Here is a 19,131-nt window from a genome sequence, read left to right as displayed (position 1 = left end):
TGTATTCAAAATATTTTATTTTGGCCTGGAAAATCCAATTTTCTTTCAACTTATACTACAAATTAAGAAAATGCGAAAAAATCTTAAAAATACCGAATATAGTTCGGTACCGATGTATGGGCACTAACCCCAAAACGTAAACCGATATTTATATTTTTAAGGATGAAGATTTGACAACTCATTAAAAACTAAAATATCAAATTAGAGCCAATTCGGTTGAAAACGTGTCCAAATGTTTCCAAATACCGTTGTATGGGGGTTACCTAAAAGTGGAACAATATTAATAATCTTTATGGGATCTCAGTATAATATTTCGAGGTTTTACATACGGATTTGTAGGGAGACTATGTAAAAATATTGAAAAATTTCGTGGAAGAAGTTTTGTATTCTACAAGAAAATTCGAACCACTACGGTTGAAAATTGCCGAAAATTGGGCTGGGTCTTTGATATCAAACGTTTTTTGCAAAGATGTTCTTCATCTTCAAGGTATGCCAACTTACAACCACTTCGGTGTGGAAATGCGTCAAAAAATGTATCCCATCATAGGACTTTTATCTTAAATTTATGGAACCTCCAACGTATATTTCGAGGTGTTGCAAACAGAATTGCAAATTTAATATTCACTTAACGCGAAGGTGGAACAATATACAAATATCTCTTCATCGCAGACAGCCATCGAAATGGACTTATTTTTTTTACCAATACATTAAAAACTACAAAAGTGTAGATGTGCCTAATATACTTTTGGCTCCCTCTGTAGTGACCATGTGCAACTAGCTACTCCACTAATCAACCAGTCAGTTTTCATGTGCAAATAGCAAAATTAAAAAAAAACAACAACAACAGAAAAGAAAAACAAAACTTTGTAAAAAGTGTCTGGTATCTACACCACAACAACAAATACATACTAATATAAATTCGTGTATCCCAAAAACCAAATCTTGGAAACCAGTTTGACAAAACAACAAGAATAGCAACAAAAACAACGAAGACAATTTCAAATAACAACAAATAGAAGTGGCCCCAAACGCGTTTCTGTACCAAATCTTCGGAAAAAAGAGTATCTTCGGAACCATAACAAAAAACAAAACCCAAACCGATGAAGAAGTGCTATTTAAAAATTCCTAACGAAATATTAGCCAGTGAAGAAAGAATTCCTTAGCGAATTCTTAGAAAATGAACAAAACCGTTTGTTTTTTTATTTTGCCATATTGATGGGCAGATTATTACATTTTTTGTTCATTCATTATAAATAATTAAGTGTTGCTATTCGTTTTTATTTCTCGAAATTAAAGATATTAGAAAAAGTGAAATAATTTGTGAATCGCTGAGAAATATACTATTGTCACAAATGTCTTCAACAACAATTTTATTTAATGTTATTTCATTGAAATACAAATGTTGATCAACGATGGCCACATTAGGCCTTTCAAAAGTCTTCATACTGGATAAATACTTTACGGAATTGCAAAAATTTTGGGAGACGGAGAAGAAGTTGCAGGGTAAGTGTATTCAATTGCTTAGATTCAAATTAAATTAGAAGGTGTGTTGTTTTCTACTTTAAAAACTCCTTGTTAATATATTTTAATGTTTCAGAACTTTTTCTAATTATAGTTAAATTGACAATATATAATATTATGTTTTTAATAAAAACATAATCGTCGTTTTTGTTTTTGTACTACATAATATTTCATGCTACAACATTTTAAAAAAAAATTCTAGACATTAAATCTGTTTTGCGATTCAATTAGTTTTATGTTCCCAAATTTTTCGAATTATGTTATCTCTGGTTTCGAGGATATATCAAATGATTAAATGCTCTGAAAACTGTCAATAAATGTTTCAATTAACAGTCACATAGTAAGCATATACGCAAAAAGCACTAGGCGACATAAATTAGAATACAATAATATGTAATGTGATTTTAGAATCGGAAAAAAATAATTTTTGCAATATTTCATTCAAAAATCTATACCAGTAGGCCTATTCACTAATAACTTTTACAATTGTGGATATTGTTTAAGGGAACCCCACCCATTCTCGATTTTAATTTTTCAAGGTTTTCAATGGGCTGGTCAATCAATACCTATGCTTGTTAAGGTTTGTAACTTTGCACATATATAATTGAAGATTTAAAAGAGAAGAAAAATAATTTACAAAAAAATGTTGTTATTGTTTTGTTGTTCTTTTTTGTAATTAAAGAAAAGTCCTTTTTTTTGATGGCGGGCATGAAAACTCCTCGCTGGAACATCGGAATCCGAAAATTCCAACGGTGTTAGAAAGAGTACATGTCTGGCTCTCGTATGAACTAGGATTATTGACTTCCCTCTAAAATTAACAAAATGGTGGACCTTTGAAAAAATATTTTTGGAAAATCGCCGATTTTTGACCAAAAACTAAGTTAAAAAATAAGGAAGATCTTCACCGATTGGCTTTATCCTAGTTCATACGAGAGCTATACACTCCCAGAGAAACGTTGCAAAATTTGGAACCGATTGGATTATTAGTTTTTGAGTTATCGTGCCCGCCATTCGCAAAAAAATGTTTAGAGAAAAACGCGTTAAAAGTTTGAGAAGCCCTTCAGCCGTCACCTGATGCTGACACAATAAATCGGATATATCTTCAAGAGTTCTTGAGATTTTCACTTGAAATTTTGTAGAGACATTCTATAATCAGTGTAGATTCGAATTATATCAACAAAAATTTTGACCCCGAGAATGGGGGGGTCCCCTTAAATTTCTTTTGTTATTGTAAAAACAGTAAAAAAAGCAAATGAAATCGTTATATGCCCTCAGGAAATTACTAAAATGTATAACATAATTTAAGATAACTCAATCCAAAATACTGTTATGTTTATGAATTCATGTTTCCCGAGTAAAAATGGTAAGCAGGAATGTCTATTTCTGATTGACTGTTATGTTGATTTTGAAGAATCGCCATCTCATTTCTAAATTTTTCTTAAAATCTGTAAACACCAAAACGTGGGCTTATACTGATAACGCATTGTAGAGTATAAAATCCTCAAACGGCTAGTTAATGACCGATATATGTCAATTTCGAACCCAATATTTTAGTTTTGTATCTCAATTCTTTCCTTTAGAAGGTATTATATTGGGGAGATGCCAGATCTTACTCCGCAATTCTTTCGAACAGAAACGTTTATGGTTTTATCCTACTAAATCGAGTAAAACTCACTTATATTTTCTGAAAGTGTAATATTTTCTCGACCCTCCCGAAGGACCAATGGAAATAGTACCATAATACGTTTTTTATTTTTTTTTCCTTTCTGTAATACTATGTCAAATACTAATGGCAAATTATGTAGTACTTGTGTAACTTGATAGTTCGAATTTGCAATATTGTAATTTGCACAGTACATCAGTTAGTATACGGAGACCTGCTTTTATAGGAAGATTTCCATTAAAATTGCAAAAATTTAGAAAATAATTTACGTGTTACAAAATCCACATTGGAAAAAATTGTCGTGCTACATTTGGGTGAGCTTCCATCCGAGCAATTCTTTTGTAGTAATTTTAACCATTCAGCCTAAAGCTTCAGTTATTACTGTTAAACACGACTGAACAGCAACCTGAACTGAACAGCAATATATACATGTAACTATTCCATTCAAATATAATATTTAGTACTTTTTAGTACCTCTTAGTACTAAATTCCAAATTTTTTTCACACATACCAATTCGCTTATCGTAGGCAAAGCTGCATACCAAATTCCAGAGTTCCACATCTGGAATTTGGTATACGATCAAACCTGAACTAAAACTTAACATTATGAATATCAACTGTTGCTGTCGATAATACTGTCTGACACTTCAGCAACTAGAAATATTGTAAAGAAACAAAAAATTGAATAGAATAATTCAGAAAAACTAATTAAGTGATGTGCAAGGCGTATTAGAAGGCATTTAAGAGATAGACCCAATCCATTAGAACTACCATCCGTACTGTGAGTAAATGTTTATGTTTAGAGAAATGTTCAATCAACTGCTCATTTTAGCTTTAAGGCGTATTTTCGGCTACCAAAAGATGCCGTTGTGTACTTAGTTGAAGCATTAAGCCCGGGTTTCCGAAAAGCCCGACGGTCAACACCAATTCCTCCTCTCTTAAAAGTATATGCAGCTCTGAGGTTTTTTGCGGAGGCAATGACTTAAACCTTGCCATGGCTCAATCCACAATGTCGGTGGTTTTGACCGATGTTGTCCGTCTAATAAAGGGAAACTGTGTAAAATTTGGATTGTTTTGAAATTAACAGATTAATTTTTTTTATTGGAAAACAAAGTTCCCGGGTGTTGTCGGATGTATAGATGGCGTACACGTATCATAGTCCTAAAAGGAGATGTTCGCAATTTTGTAGTAATTTTAACCATTATTCCAAACAAATTTTAGTTCTTATTCTTATATTAAACACGACTAAACTGCAGAAGTAAATGGTTGCCTAAAAATGTTATTTGAAGCAACTGAAGTTGACAAAAGTTGCCACCTTAATTCAAATTTGGCAACTGGCAACGCCACTCTTCTATGGTTACCATCCGTAATCGACCTATAAGTGTGATGTATATATATATATATTTAAGGAGTTATTCACGCCTACGGGCTTAAACAAGTACAAAATGGCGCTGTGTTAAGCTTTGCCACGTAGGGTTCGTACTTAAAAATAATGTCTTTAGTTTTTTTATACCCTACACAACTATGTTGTCAGGGTATTATAGCTTTGTGCAGACCCTATTGTTTTTGGAAAAGATCGGTTAATATTTAGGGGATGAAATGGACCAAATACTAAATTTTTGTCGGTTTTTCTGGTCGCTCCAGAGGCCGCAATTATGGCCCAAACACCGCGAATTTTTGCATGGAGAAGGGGATCGGGCCAGAGAATAAGCATGCATGTTTTGATAAAGATCGGTCAATATTTAGCGGGTCAAATGGACCCTGACTTTTGTGTGAAAAATGACAAAATTTGTATTCTATGGCATATATATTTACTCCTGGAGGATGTAGACCCCAGGAGTTGATAGCACATCCAAGAGGAGTGGTTGGCCTTTAAATTGATACCAAATATAGTGATGTATCTACTCAGATGTGGGAGTTACAGTCAAATATTTACAGGTGCTTACGTATTCAGATATTATTCAGTAACCCATTACCACATTAGAGGGAGAAATATCGCGCTGATGGCTTTGAAATTTTTCATGAAGTTCCAGTTATGGTCAAGAACAACGCCTATAATTTTCGGTGATGATCAGATTACAATTTTGGGATGAAATGTACCGAAAACATAATTTTTTGTGTGTTTTCGAGTAGAGTATAATCCGAAAATCACAACACAACCCACCGTGAAGGTAATCAGGACAAGTAATTAGAAGGACTGTACTGAATATTCGAAAAAAGTAAGGAAGAGGTGTTGTTAACCTCTAATCGGACAAGAGGGGGCAAATATCACGAAATATTACTCAGACTCGGAATAAACATCCTCAGAAAGTTAGAGTTCGTGGTAGTTGTGTAGGGTATCGCATGGTCGGCCCCGTCCGACTATACTGCTCCGCTCACTGGTTTTAGTTATAACATGCGTACAAATTATCTATATTAAATAATAATTAAACAAATAAAACATTTTTTAAAACTTAGTCATCTGCTCATATAATATTTATGGGAAAAAATCCTTTTTCCATTTCACACCATCGGACCACACCGATGGCAAACGTTGTCTTGCCTAGCAATATAACGGTATCCCTTAATATTCTTTATTTGGGTGTAATTTTATATACGCCCAAGCTTCCAAATATCCCCCATCTTATAGTACCCCACATTTTTATGATGTGGGGGATTTGGACACGTTTTTAAATCTAATCGGCTGTAATTTGGCATTTGGCTCTTATTTGGAAGAATGAATCGCACTAAAATTATCTATATTGGCCCACTCTTTGAGGTAGCTCCCATATAACGGTACTCAAAATATTCGGCATTTTGGTGTTTCAACCATAGTGGTTGTAATGTTTTATTTTGGATGATCAAAACCTCTTTACCAAAAATTAGCAATATTGGTAAAATTTTCAGTGTAACCCCATAAAATGGTATCCCCCATTGTTTGGAATTTTATCATGTGGTGTTTTGGAAGGAAGATTTCCTTCCAAAAAAATAATATATACCCATTCCCATTGTAGTAGCTATAATATACCACAACGGGATATTGAAGGGTAACACACATTTATGAGGGAACATTTCTATTTTGGCCCAAGCTCCTACATACAGGTCCCACTCCATTTTCGGAATTGTGAAGACTTTGACCGAATTTTCTCATATAGTATGCCATACATATTTCCCCTTTAATTTTCGGTACGTTGAAGTTCTTTCCCCCTTTTCCAACCTGAGTGTCTATAATTTTGCACATTATTGTTAAAGATCATGGACAACCTACTACCTAATAGTGTTATAACATTGTACCAATATAAATGTCTCGATAGATTTAAGGAATATACATATGAGAAGATATCGATCGAACTGTTCGATCTTAACAACATGTTTACATGTTATTAGATCTCCTGACATATTGAGGTATTTGTAATTTTATAATCACAGGTTCAATACGAATAGGATGTTACCTTTTTTTTGATATGAGTTATGCCTGTCTTGCAGCAAATGAGTGGTATATTAGTTTTCTCTGAGATACATATTATTAGTATCGGAAAATGTGATATTGAGTTTATAAGTTCAAAGATACTAATCAACGATTAGGCAAATAACCACCATATAATGGTGCTGATTTCCCGTACCATCTGATTTCCCGTACCATCTGATTTCCCGTGGCATAGCAACATTTTAGGTATGTTAAGAAATAAATTGTCCTTATGGAACTAGTATTATTATTATTATTTTAATAAAATAATCTTGGGCATGGATCTTAGAATCAGAACTCTATTCGGCATGTCTTCTGATTTTCATCCTTGCATTTCTCCCAAATGTACGGGCATTCTATGGAAAACGTGTACATTCAATGATACTTCAATACAATGTCAATCCAATTGAAAAAAAATATTTTCAAAATTTTCAATAATTGACAAATAAAAGCTTAAAGGAATGATACGCTACAAATTTTCTACCAAAATATCTCAAAATAACAACTACGACGTGGTGCAATAAAAATAGCTCGATAATAAATTCGTGGAAATGCAAATTCGCTTCAAAACTTTTTTTTTTGGAAATTTTTCGCGAACATTTCAAGACTAAGAAAAATCCGTTCAGCCGTTCTCGAGTTTTAGTGAGACTAACGAACAGCAATTCATTTATATATATATGTATATATATATATATAGAGTTTGTAAAGCTGCGAAATATTGATCCTAGACCCACCTTTAAGTATACCGATCGTCATATCTCGACTAGCTGAGTCGATCTAGACATGTGTGTCCCTCCGTTTGTACATTATAATTTGTAAACACGATACAGACTACAGTTATGGACAAATTTTCGCTAAATTTTATATGTAGGATGGGTTCTGGTCAATGAAGACCCCTATTGGTTTAGGTAAATATCGGTTAATGAATTTTCAAAAACTTTATTTTTGTCAGATTTTCTGGTCACTCCAAAGGCCGCAATTATGATCCGAAAATCACGAAATTGTATACAGGGAAAGAGGTCCTACCATAGAAAAAGCATAACTGTTTTGATTAAGATCGGTCAATATTTATTGGGTCATGTAGACCCAGACCTGTCTGAAAAACGACAATATTTGTATTTTATGGCAAACTAGCGGGACCCGTGGCGCTTCGCTACCCCTGCTGAAGTTATTAAATTAAAATTTAGATATGATCAATTAGTAAGCAGCTGCTATATTTACTAAATTAAATTTTAAAATTAGGTAAACCATGGTATTTTTATATGCTCGCAATAACACTACAGAGAAGTGTGAAATGTCCATATTGTAGTAGCGGTATAGTAGTTATTAAATAATTCGCTGTTTTCTGTAATGGTGGTAATTTTTGTTTCCTTAAAACACATTTTTTCGCACAGTAACAACAATTCAAAAATTATAATATCAATACTTTTTATCAATTTTACACAATCGATCACCTCCATCTGTTACCTCTTCCACAAAATGGTATTTTTTAAAAAAATTAGTGGTGTATCTGAATTTATCTAATCCCAGTCTCTTATTTTTCCAGATGATAAAACGATTTATAATTATAATGCACACTACTCACTTCAATGTTTTTTTTTTAGATCCAAATAACATTTTGTTTGATTTTGTTCAAACTGACAAAAATGAAAAAATGTCAACCATTTTTTTTAAGTTTACAAAATTTTTGTTTCAATATACATACAAACATACATACATATGTATGTATTTCAATATACATATATCCTCATCGTTCGAAAATATATCCTCATCGGATGATGAGTATTTGTATCCATGATACTCAACCATATTTTCAAGCCACAACCTTAAGATATACACATTGAGTATTCTTTCAGATAGATGTTTTTGATGCTATTACTCTTCAGTTCTATCTAAACTATGTTACTTCCATGGGATCGCTTGACTTACTATGAATATTTAAGTAAAATCTGTTTAGTGGTTTTTGAGTCCCTAAACAATATGTTTTCTATTTTCTACGTATAGATTTAAATGTAATGAGGTGTGCATTTCCCCTTGTCCCCGGTCATGTTGTGCGTATGATGCGTATTTACACTCTCGTTACTCAGGAATAGTTTGAAGTCGGTATCTGTAACCGTACTTAAGATATACTCAATTTACATGTTCACAATTTTTGAGGTATGATTACGTTCGTGCATCTTCGCATCTTCGGGAAATCATTGAAGTTTATATAGCATATGTTATTCCCAGGGTGTGAAAATCTCAGTAAAATCTTTTCAGCATTTTTGGAGTATACAAACGAAATATTTTCAATTTTCAATATGCAGATTTTTAAAATGCAGTAAAAAGTGCATTTCCGTTGATCGTACCATGCTCATTTTTGTATGGATGGTGTGTATTCACACCTTCGTTATTCAGGCAAATTTTGAAAACGGTGTCTCTAGCCGTTCTTAAGATAAACGCATATTACATGATTAGAAATTTTGAGGTATGTTTACTATTGATGCTATAACTCCGCATCCAAGCGAAATTTTAAAAATTTATATAGCCTATGTTACTTTCAGGGCATGCCCCGACATACAGTGTAAATATCTTTAAGATCTGTTCAGCGGTTTGGGCGTCTATCGGTAACATACAAAGAAACAAACAAACAATATTTTTCTATTTTATATATATAGATATATTTACTCCCGAAGGATATAGACCCGAGAACTCGATAGTATATTCAAGAGGAGTGGTTAACCTTTAAATTGATACCAATTATCTTGTTGTATGTACTCGTATGTGGCAGTTATACGTAAATATTTACAGAGATCTACCGATTCTGATTACCATTACCACACAATAGGAAATATATTTCGCACCGATCGATTTGAAATTTTACACGAAATTCCGGTTATGGTCAAGGGGAAGACGCCTATAATTTTCGGATATGATCATGTTTTTTTTTTTTGTGTTTTTTAAGTCGTTCCAAAGCTCACAATAATAAGCGGTACATCACAACACATCACATGGAAAAGGAAATCTGGCCAACTATTTAGAAGGTCTGATAATGATCGGTGAATATTCAGCGAGAAAAATCTACCAAGACCAAGGAAAATCAACAAAGACCTTTCTGTATAAAATTAAAAAATTTCCACGTTATGTTGTTCACCACAGGAAAAACAATTTTTTGGAAAATATGCCAGGGTAAGGAGGAGCAGCTGTTAATCGGTCAATTGGGTGAAAATAACACGAACTATTGTCCGCAGAAATTTGGCGTTCCGTGGTAGTTGTGTAGGGTATCATATCGCTCATTTGCTGCAAGAGAGGCATAACTCAAAAACCCTTATTTTCGAGTTAATGATACATGCTTTTAATCAATATAACAAACAGCGTAATTTAAGATTTGTTATGTCCAAAATTAAAACCTCCAAAACGAAACGAACAAAAATTTGACCGCGACATGTGCCAAAAATCATTGATGTAGAACAAAAACCAAAAATTTAATTTTTTTGAATAAAGAATATTAAAAATATTGGCAATATTGCTTATACATATATTTGGTAACGTGGAATATTAAAAATATTGTCAATATTGCTAATACATATATTTGGTAACGTGCACACACATAATATTGGTCGAAACACAAATACCAGAAACAATTTTGACAAAGAATGTTCCTGGCTCATTATAATCGCCAGTACGAAATTTGAAAGGTTTAGCTATTTACTATGATTTATTGTCATAAAACCCTTTATTTTCGAAAACCCAAACATTTGATTTGAATAAAAAATTGTATGGACATCTCATAAATATACCAAAGAAAACAAAACATAGTAAAATTCTTAAAATAAAGAAATAAAAATAACCGAAAATGGTCATTAAATCGAATTAGTAAAAATGACTGGCCCATAGCTAAAACCTGTTCCCGTGGTAGTCATTTATTCTTTCAACAAAAAAGAAACATTTTACTTCATACATATATTTTCCAATGACACACACACCAACACACACACAAATACTTACTAATAGCAGCATTCATGACCAGACGTCGAATCTGGTCTGTAATCTTTATATTCATTGGTATATCATCAACAAGTTAGGCACAGTGGAAGAAAATGAAATATTAAATTTAATATTGCAGTGACACGGCTTTCAACGACATATTGGTTATAAAGACGGTGTCCACAAATGTTCTACCCTTTATTTGATATCGCTTTTAAACAGTGTTGCCAAAACTTCATTTAGACAAAATTTTACATTTTCTTTAAAAAATGCTAAATAGTACTAACAATTTTAGAAATCTATCAAAAAATCCAAAAATATTTATTATACAAAATTTCGGTACATAATGAGATCTATATTTTTATACCATGTTTTCAGGATATTGCAGCTTTGTGCAGCCCCAAGTTTATGTATCGCCGTGAAATATTGGTCCTAGACCCACCTTTAAGTATACCGGTCATATCTCGACTAGATGACTAGCATGTGTGTCCGTCCGTTCGTCTGTATATTTTAATTTTTAAACAGGATACAAGCCACAGTTATGACAAAAAAAAAAATGAAAAATGTCGGCGGATGACGAAATGTGGGTGGGAATGTCGCATTGATCGTTTTGAAATTGTACATTAAGTTCCGGTTAGGGTCAAGGACGACGCCTAAAATTTTCAGTGATATTGAGATAATGAACCGAAAACTTTAATTTTGTCAGATTTTCTAGTCGCCCATATTGTATGCAGAAGGTCACATATTTTACACGGTGAAGGGAGTTATGACCAAATTCTTAGAACGGCTGTTTAGATAATGATCGGTCAATATTCCGAGGGTCAAATCAACCAAAACCTAGTGTCCACTTTTTTATTTTATAGCTAACAATTCAACCCGAGAAAACCACATTTGGACATTGTGGCAGGTTAAAAAATTGTGTTTTTTCACCTATAATCCGTCAAGAGGGCGCAAATATCGAGAAAAATGTTTGGTATCAGCATTATCACATATATGTCGTGTTGATAGATATAAAATTATGGATAAAGTTTCGGTTATGGACAAGTGTGATATCTATATCTTTCAGTGGATAGCCAACGTTATTTTTGCCGTTTTTTTTTACTTGATATAGAGACCATATTTATAACCAGAACACCAATAAATTGTATACGGGGAAGGGAAATTTGGCCAACGAAAAAGCATTGATATTATTTTCTGATAATCTTCGGTCTATATATAGCGCGTCAAATGATTCGAGATTAATCCCACAATGTAATCCATGAGTACTCTGAACTTTTATTTGAATATTCATGCAGTAATGTTATGCCGATCGCTGGGAGTTGGTCTGTCTGCAAAAGATTTGAAATTTCAGTCCATTTCGGATTGCAAGTGAACGTCTTGAGCATAGTCATGTGGATTTCCAATATAAGTAGTTGGATGGATGGGTAAACAACCGACGTTGGACGCATTTCCTCCTGTAGCGATAGTGGGAGCATTATACTGTCTTGCATGGCCCCCAGCGGGTCTTTTTTCTGGCCCAATAATGAGTTTGTGGTCGCTCATGCAGACATTTTTGCAATTGTTAGATTATTTCCCGTTTAGTGGCAGTGAGCCAATGGAGGCAATTTTAACTTGAAACCAGCACAGCATAAGCCGGGGGTTTCGCATTGGATTTTCAATACATTACAATGCTGGCATATCACATATAATGTATCGGTATCAACGCAGTGAACGTCTTTTTAGATGATTGTTGACTGGTATTAAAATGCTGCGCGACTCAAGTCCATATTTACTACTGGTCTTCTTCTATACATATTCGGTTGGATTTGATCTGGTGATTGTGCAGCATGAACCCTTGCAATATTGGCACGTCTCCAATGATTTCTTTCTGCACGAAGTGAATAATTTTTATTTGTTTGAATTTTTTACTCATATAGATAGACCAAAATCAAGTTCTTTTCTAAATATTCCGCAATTTTCCGTTATAAGTTTCAATGTGTCCATTCGAAAAGCCGTTGCGGAACAACTGAACTTAAACTTACATATAAAAGAACAACATTCGATTTTTTACAGTTCCGCGACTTTTCCGCGGATTGTTCTTAAAATTTTCTATCATAAAAACCAATTACTGATAACCTAAAGAAAGTTTGAGTCAAATCGGTCCAGCCGTTCTCAATTGATGCGTTACTATAGATTTTCAAACTAAATAAATCTTGATTTTATGGAAAACGTGAGCAAATAATGATAGCGATTAATCATACTCTCTCTTTTCGGTTTCTTATTATTAAATTTAACTCTAATGAAAATATATGCAAATTTATTTTCATATACAATAGTTTGTTTTCAAGGCAATGAGAATCCAATTGCTTGTATAAAATTAGCATACATATATATTTTGAGAATTTTCTATAATTGACAATTATTTAAAGGTATTATACCCTGCCAATTTTCGCCCAAAATATGTCCAAAAAGAACTACGAAGAGATTAAATCATAAATGTTCGATATACAACGTGTGAAAATGCTAATATCTTTCAAAATATATTTTGCAACATTTTTCGCGGATTTTACTCAAAAATTTCTTTCATTAAAACCTTTCCACTTCAATTACAGGCTACTAACTGAAACTTTAAGTAAAATCGGTCCAGCCATTTCTTTAAAATAATTTTTGCTAGATTTTCGGGGATTTTTCTCAAAATTTTCTTTCACAAAAACCTTCCCACCGCAATTACCGACAACTGAAAGAAATTTTGAGTCAAATCGGCAGTTCTCAATTGATGAGTTAGTATACATTTTTTTGGCACCATTTTTATATATATAGATTTACATTGGAAAATCAAACCCAACGTGTGAAGCATACTGAAATTTGGAAAATCCTATTTTTTGGAGTAATGATTGAAGATTTTGCTACACACTAGCCAATCTCACACACTATACATACATTTATATGAGTGTAGTCGACTAAGTTAACATTTTATAGCACACAATTTTAAGATCTGCTATAATACAAACCTAACAGTTTATGATCTTAGTAATAGTATTATTAAAAAAAACTTTGCCGAATTAAATTGAATGTTATTAACATTGTGTACATTTCATTGAGGGTATAATATAATTATTTTTGGACTCGGATCATAATGTTTCATATGCAATCGATTGAAGAATAACTAAGTTAGATTTAAGGATATATAAAACACTCGTCAATCGCCATTGTTAAATGAAATATATGTTAGCTTAAAACATAACTTATTCGATAGTATGATAATGCATGTATTATAAATTGAATTTTTCTGATTTTATTTATCTTACAGACGCCTCATCTTCAAATGAGGCGGTGCATCTACAGCAACGACTTAAAAGTCTCAGTACGGAATTAGTCACACTGCGTAATCGTTTGCATGTGGGCCAAGGCCCGGGTACAATTGCCAATGGCAATAATGTACAAAATAGCAACAATGCTAACAGTCTGTCATTGCAACAACAGCAGCAACAACTGGGTCCTTTAACATCGGTCTTGGAATTGAGCGCTTCAAGTCCAAATTTGAATAGTACGAACATCGGTAGCACCAACAACAACAGCAATAGCCATAATAACAACAGCAACGCTAGTTTTAATAATTTCGCCAACGCAAATGGCAACAACGTAGTACAAGCACAACAACAACAGCAACCGCCATCATTGCATCAATCGCAACATGGTTCACTATTTACAACAATAAACAATAACATCACTAATAATAATAATAATCACAGCAACAACAACAACATTACCACCACCACCACAACCAGTAATTGTAGTAATAATAATGCTAATCTAACAACAACACAAACTAATACCGCCCATCATCATCAGCAACAACAACAACCACAATCATCACAACTACAGCATCATAACAACAATCATCACTCAGCAACAACAACACCACCATCATCATCAACAACAACGCCATCAACAACCATTATTAACTGTAACAACAACAACACCAACAGCAGCAATAATAAAGTAAGTAGAGTTGCCACATCACAATAAATCATTGCTTTAGCTTATATGAAATTCATTCACTACTAATAAGTATTTCGTTTGATTTTTGTTTTGTATTTTCGTAGAATTTGCACACATTCAGTCATACATTGCCACATAATTCAACATCTGGTGGATCGGGTATTGTTTCATCACGAAATACGTCCATTCCACATCCATTGCCACATCAGATCAATGACAAAGGTAAACAATTGTTGTACTGGTATTTCGTTTAAAAAAAATTATCTAAATTTTTAAGAAAATTATATGTCAACATAATTGAGACTTATCAAAATATAAGGCTTGATTATGGTGGTTGTCTTCGATTTGTTATTAAGGTCCAATGTTATAAACTATTATTCAGAATTTAACAAGTACAAATTTCATTCTGTTTATCTGGGCCGAACATTTTTATATCGTCTACCATTATATAAAATATAATTGTATTCAATGGGAATATTCAAATTAGTCCCAATTCGGATCAATAAACACGTTATATTGGCGCTATTCTAAAATTGGGTGAATATTGACCATTTTAGATAGGAATTTTCTGTCTACTGAGATTTTAAAATACTAAATTATAGCCAATGTGGTTGCCCCAACTCGCATGGAAGATATTTGGAATTTACCGTTATATGAAGGCTACCGTAAAATGTGGACTAATATTGATACATTTTTGTATGAAGATTTGCTAATTAGAATTAAAACCAGTGAGCGGAGCAGTATAGTCGGACGGGGCCGACCATACGATACCCTACACAACTTCCATGAAAATCTAATTTTCTGTGGTACTATATTCTGAGAATGGGAATGAATTAACTTTTCGTTCCACTTCATCCGAAAAATTATTATCTGATCATCACCTAACATTTTAGGCGTTTTCCTTGACTAACTGGAACCTCATGGAACATCTCAAAGCGATCAGCGCTCCAATGCCCGCCCTCCAATGTGGTAATAGGTTACTAAATAATATATGAATACGTAAGCACCTGTAAATATTTAAGTGTAACTCCCGCATCCGAGTACCTACGACAATGTAATTGGTATAAGTTTAAAGGTCAGCCACTCCTCTTGGAGATACTATCCACTTCTCGCGTCTATGTCCTTCAGTGGTAAATAAATACGCTATAGAATATAAATTTTGTCATTTTTCACACAAAAGTTAGGGTCCATTTGAACCGCTAAATATTGACCGATCTTTATCAAAACATGTATGCTTGTTCTTCGGCCCGATCCCCTTCAACATGCAAAAATTCGCGGTGTTTGGGCCATAATTTCGGTCTCTGGAGCGACCAGAAAAACCGACAAAAATAAAGTTTTTGGTCCATTTCATCGCCTAAATATTAACCGATCTTTTCCAAAAACAATAGGGGTCTTCATTGGCCAGAACCCAACCTACATGCAAAATTTCGTGAAGATTGGTCCATAACTGTGGCCTGTATCGTGTTTACAAATTATAATGGACAGACGGACGGACGGACGGACACACATGTCTAGATCGACTCAGCTAGTCGAGATATGACGATCGGTATACTTAAAGATAGGTCTAGGACCAATATTTCGCGGCGTTACAAACTTTTGGGGCTGCACAAAGCTATTATACCCTGACAACATAGTTGTGTAGGGTATAAATATTAAATTATAGTAAACTAGAATATACCCGCTACTTCGTTAGCGAATGTGGGATGTATTTAAAACCCTATACCGACCATTATTAAAATATTAGAACCATTTAGTACATATGTTCTCATTAGTACGTTTTTCAAATCTACCTCTATATCTCAACCCTACACACCCATTTCGACTGCAACAGAAATCTACCTCTATATCAAATTTTGTGTCATTTTTTACCCTTTGTACTCAAATCAAATATAGCTTCAAATTGAGTGTCAATTAGTGTACAATAATATAAATTTCCATAACTATCTACGTTAACAATCATAAGTACGAATTCTACGTTAACAATCAGAAGTACGAATTGGATTTAACAACATACCTCAATCTTAATTTCAAATTAGTACAAATTTCTAAAACTTTCCCAACCCTACACCCCCGCAGTGATCCCAAATCCAAGTTTCAGGATTCCAACCATATCGGTTTACTCACAATTCAAATTGTACCAAATTTAGTACACATTAGTACAGATTTCTAAAACTTCCTACATAAATCAATCTTTCATGATGCAAGCTCGATTGATTCACCTAAAATTCAAATTGTACCAAATTTAGTACCATTTAGTACCCATAAGTATAATTTCTTAAACTGAATCCTGACCCCAATCCTACACCCCTACAGTGATCCTGACTTCAAATTTTATTGTTCCGGCTCTATCGGTTCACCCAAATCCAAATTGTACCAATTATAGTACGATTTAGTACTTTTCGTACACATAAATAACAAATTGCCAAAACTACGTACATATCCCAATCCTATATTCCGACGGTAATGTTAATATCAATATTCAGGATTCCAGCTCGATTTGTACCTCTAAATTAAATTTGTACCAAATATAGTACTTTTCGAACACATGAGTATACGGTTTCAAACCATCTCCTTATATCGACCCTACGTCCCAACCCTAATTTGCATTCCAAATTTCAAGTTTTTGGTTCTATCCGTTCACATGCTACAGAATTTTACCAAATTTAGTACATTTTCGTACTTTTCGGATAGTTACACTTTGGTACATCTATCCTACACTCCATCAACGACCACCAAACCAAATTTCAGAGTTCTAGCTCCACCGGTTCGCCAAATACAAATGGTATCACATTTAGTACTTTTCGTACCGTTCTAGTACGAATTCCCCAAACCCCAGCCTAATCTGTCACATTTGGACCAAGAGTGACCCTCACACAAAATTTCAAGATTCTATCATCAGCCGTTTCGTCTGGGCGTGGTTGAATCGTTAAATCAGTCAGTCGACCACTTTACTCCTTTATTAGTATAGATGGTAGAAACAAGTGCACAAAATGCCGAATACATGGGTTATCGTCATATGGGGACAATTCACAAATGTGGAGCGATACATGCCATTTCAATACCAAACATCCTAGAAGTTATAGCAATATCAGTGCAAAATTTCAAAACTATTATAAATATTGCGATCCCTATTGTGATTTTAATAGGCTAAATGGCAAGAAATGTATTCTGATCAAGAATATATACCTTATGGTGACCCCGTTGAATGAGAAATTAAAGTTGACCTATGCCGATTCTGTTATAATGGATTCTTAATAGCCGCTCTATTTTTTCACAATGTAATATATAACGAATATTTACAATTATTTTCCTTTTGCTACGATATTGAAAATAAAATTGATTTAAAATGGCGAAGAAAAACAAGAAAAATCGGGAAATTTGTGAGTACTGTTATATGGTAGGAAGATTTGGACATATTCTGGAATATATCAAGGAGTCGAGTGATGATATAACCATTAAAATATACTTTGGCACTTCTTTGGACTAAATTTTAAACATAAAGTTGCACTTGCCCGACTTTCGGAATCAAAATAAAATTACAAAACCTCACCAGAATTCAAATATTGGATTCCTGGCCCATAGTGCGTATGGTTAATAAAAATAGTTGGGGAGACTGGGGCTCATTTGGTAATCGCGTTTTCGATATGAATCTCTCACCGTACATCACTAGCTTCGATACATAGGTATCGAATAACAAAATAAATAACTTTCGCAAAGTTTGAAATGTCTAGCTAATAAAATTATTTAGATGCACCGTTTTTGTATTTTTACAGATGTTTTTGTAAAATTTCCATTCCATTTCGTAAGCATTCCGCGTATAAAACTGTTCAAAATTTGAGGCAGTGTTATTTTTATAATTATAATTATAAAACTAATGAGAAATATAATGGAAAGAAATTAATAAAAACTATAGAGAGTATCTTAAGTATTACACTCGGCATTTTAAAGTGGGGTTGTCTTTTTTTGGGTTTGTCTTTAAAAATAATTCTTTAATATGGATCGAATTTGCATGTATAAGACACAACGTTCTTGTATTGACGATAATGCGATAAAAAAACTATTTCTGATGGTGACCTTGAGATGTCAATGTCCGCCGCTAGAAAATAGAGCCTTAAAAGTCAAACTTTGAGTCGCATATTAAAAAAATAGAACCTTTAGAGAATCTGAATTTCAACCAGACTGATAGCGGTGTTCCCCATCAAATGCTGAAGCTACCCCGGGTAGGGGCAAGTTCGGCGAATTTGATTTTTTTATATGTTTTTGGTACTAGTTTTTATAATTACGTATCAGAGGACAATAATAAGCCATAAAGTTTTTGTATCTGTTTATTAAGTATAAATACCGAAAGGTCCCCGGTCTCCCCTACATATAAATACAATCATTTTCAACAGACTGACAAATGAACACTCATCATTTTGAAAACTTCAAAAAGAAGAAAATAATTTGATATATATTTGTTGTTTTTTGGGTTTTTTTATTATACCCCACACAAGTATGTTGCCATTATATCCTACACATCTATGTTGTCATTATATCCTATCCAAGTATACCAATC

At 33.4% G+C, this 19,131-nt stretch overlaps 1 protein-coding gene across 1 annotated transcript in view; it reads left to right on the top strand.

Moving 5' to 3' along the window:
* The first annotated feature begins 1,295 nt into the window (after nucleotides 1–1,295).
* The window catches only part of LOC133327318 (myosin-G heavy chain), a 37,261-nt gene continuing 19,425 nt past the window's right edge, over nucleotides 1,296–19,131 (top strand). Inside the window, exons 1-4 of the mRNA XM_061535884.1 lie at nucleotides 1,296–1,503; nucleotides 13,885–14,263; nucleotides 14,363–14,576; nucleotides 14,681–14,798. Coding sequence (XP_061391868.1) covers nucleotides 1,413–1,503; nucleotides 13,885–14,263; nucleotides 14,363–14,576; nucleotides 14,681–14,798 — 802 coding nt within the window. The 5' untranslated portion in view covers nucleotides 1,296–1,412. The remainder of the gene's footprint in view (nucleotides 1,504–13,884; nucleotides 14,264–14,362; nucleotides 14,577–14,680; nucleotides 14,799–19,131) is intronic.

The sequence above is a fragment of the Musca vetustissima genome, unplaced genomic scaffold, assembly GCF_032173495.1.
Source record: "Musca vetustissima isolate MV318-11 ecotype Yass unplaced genomic scaffold, APGP_CSIRO_Mvet_v1 utg103416, whole genome shotgun sequence".
Lineage (NCBI taxonomy): Eukaryota > Metazoa > Arthropoda > Insecta > Diptera > Muscidae > Musca > Musca vetustissima.
This window is presented reverse-complemented; position numbering and strand designations above follow the sequence as displayed.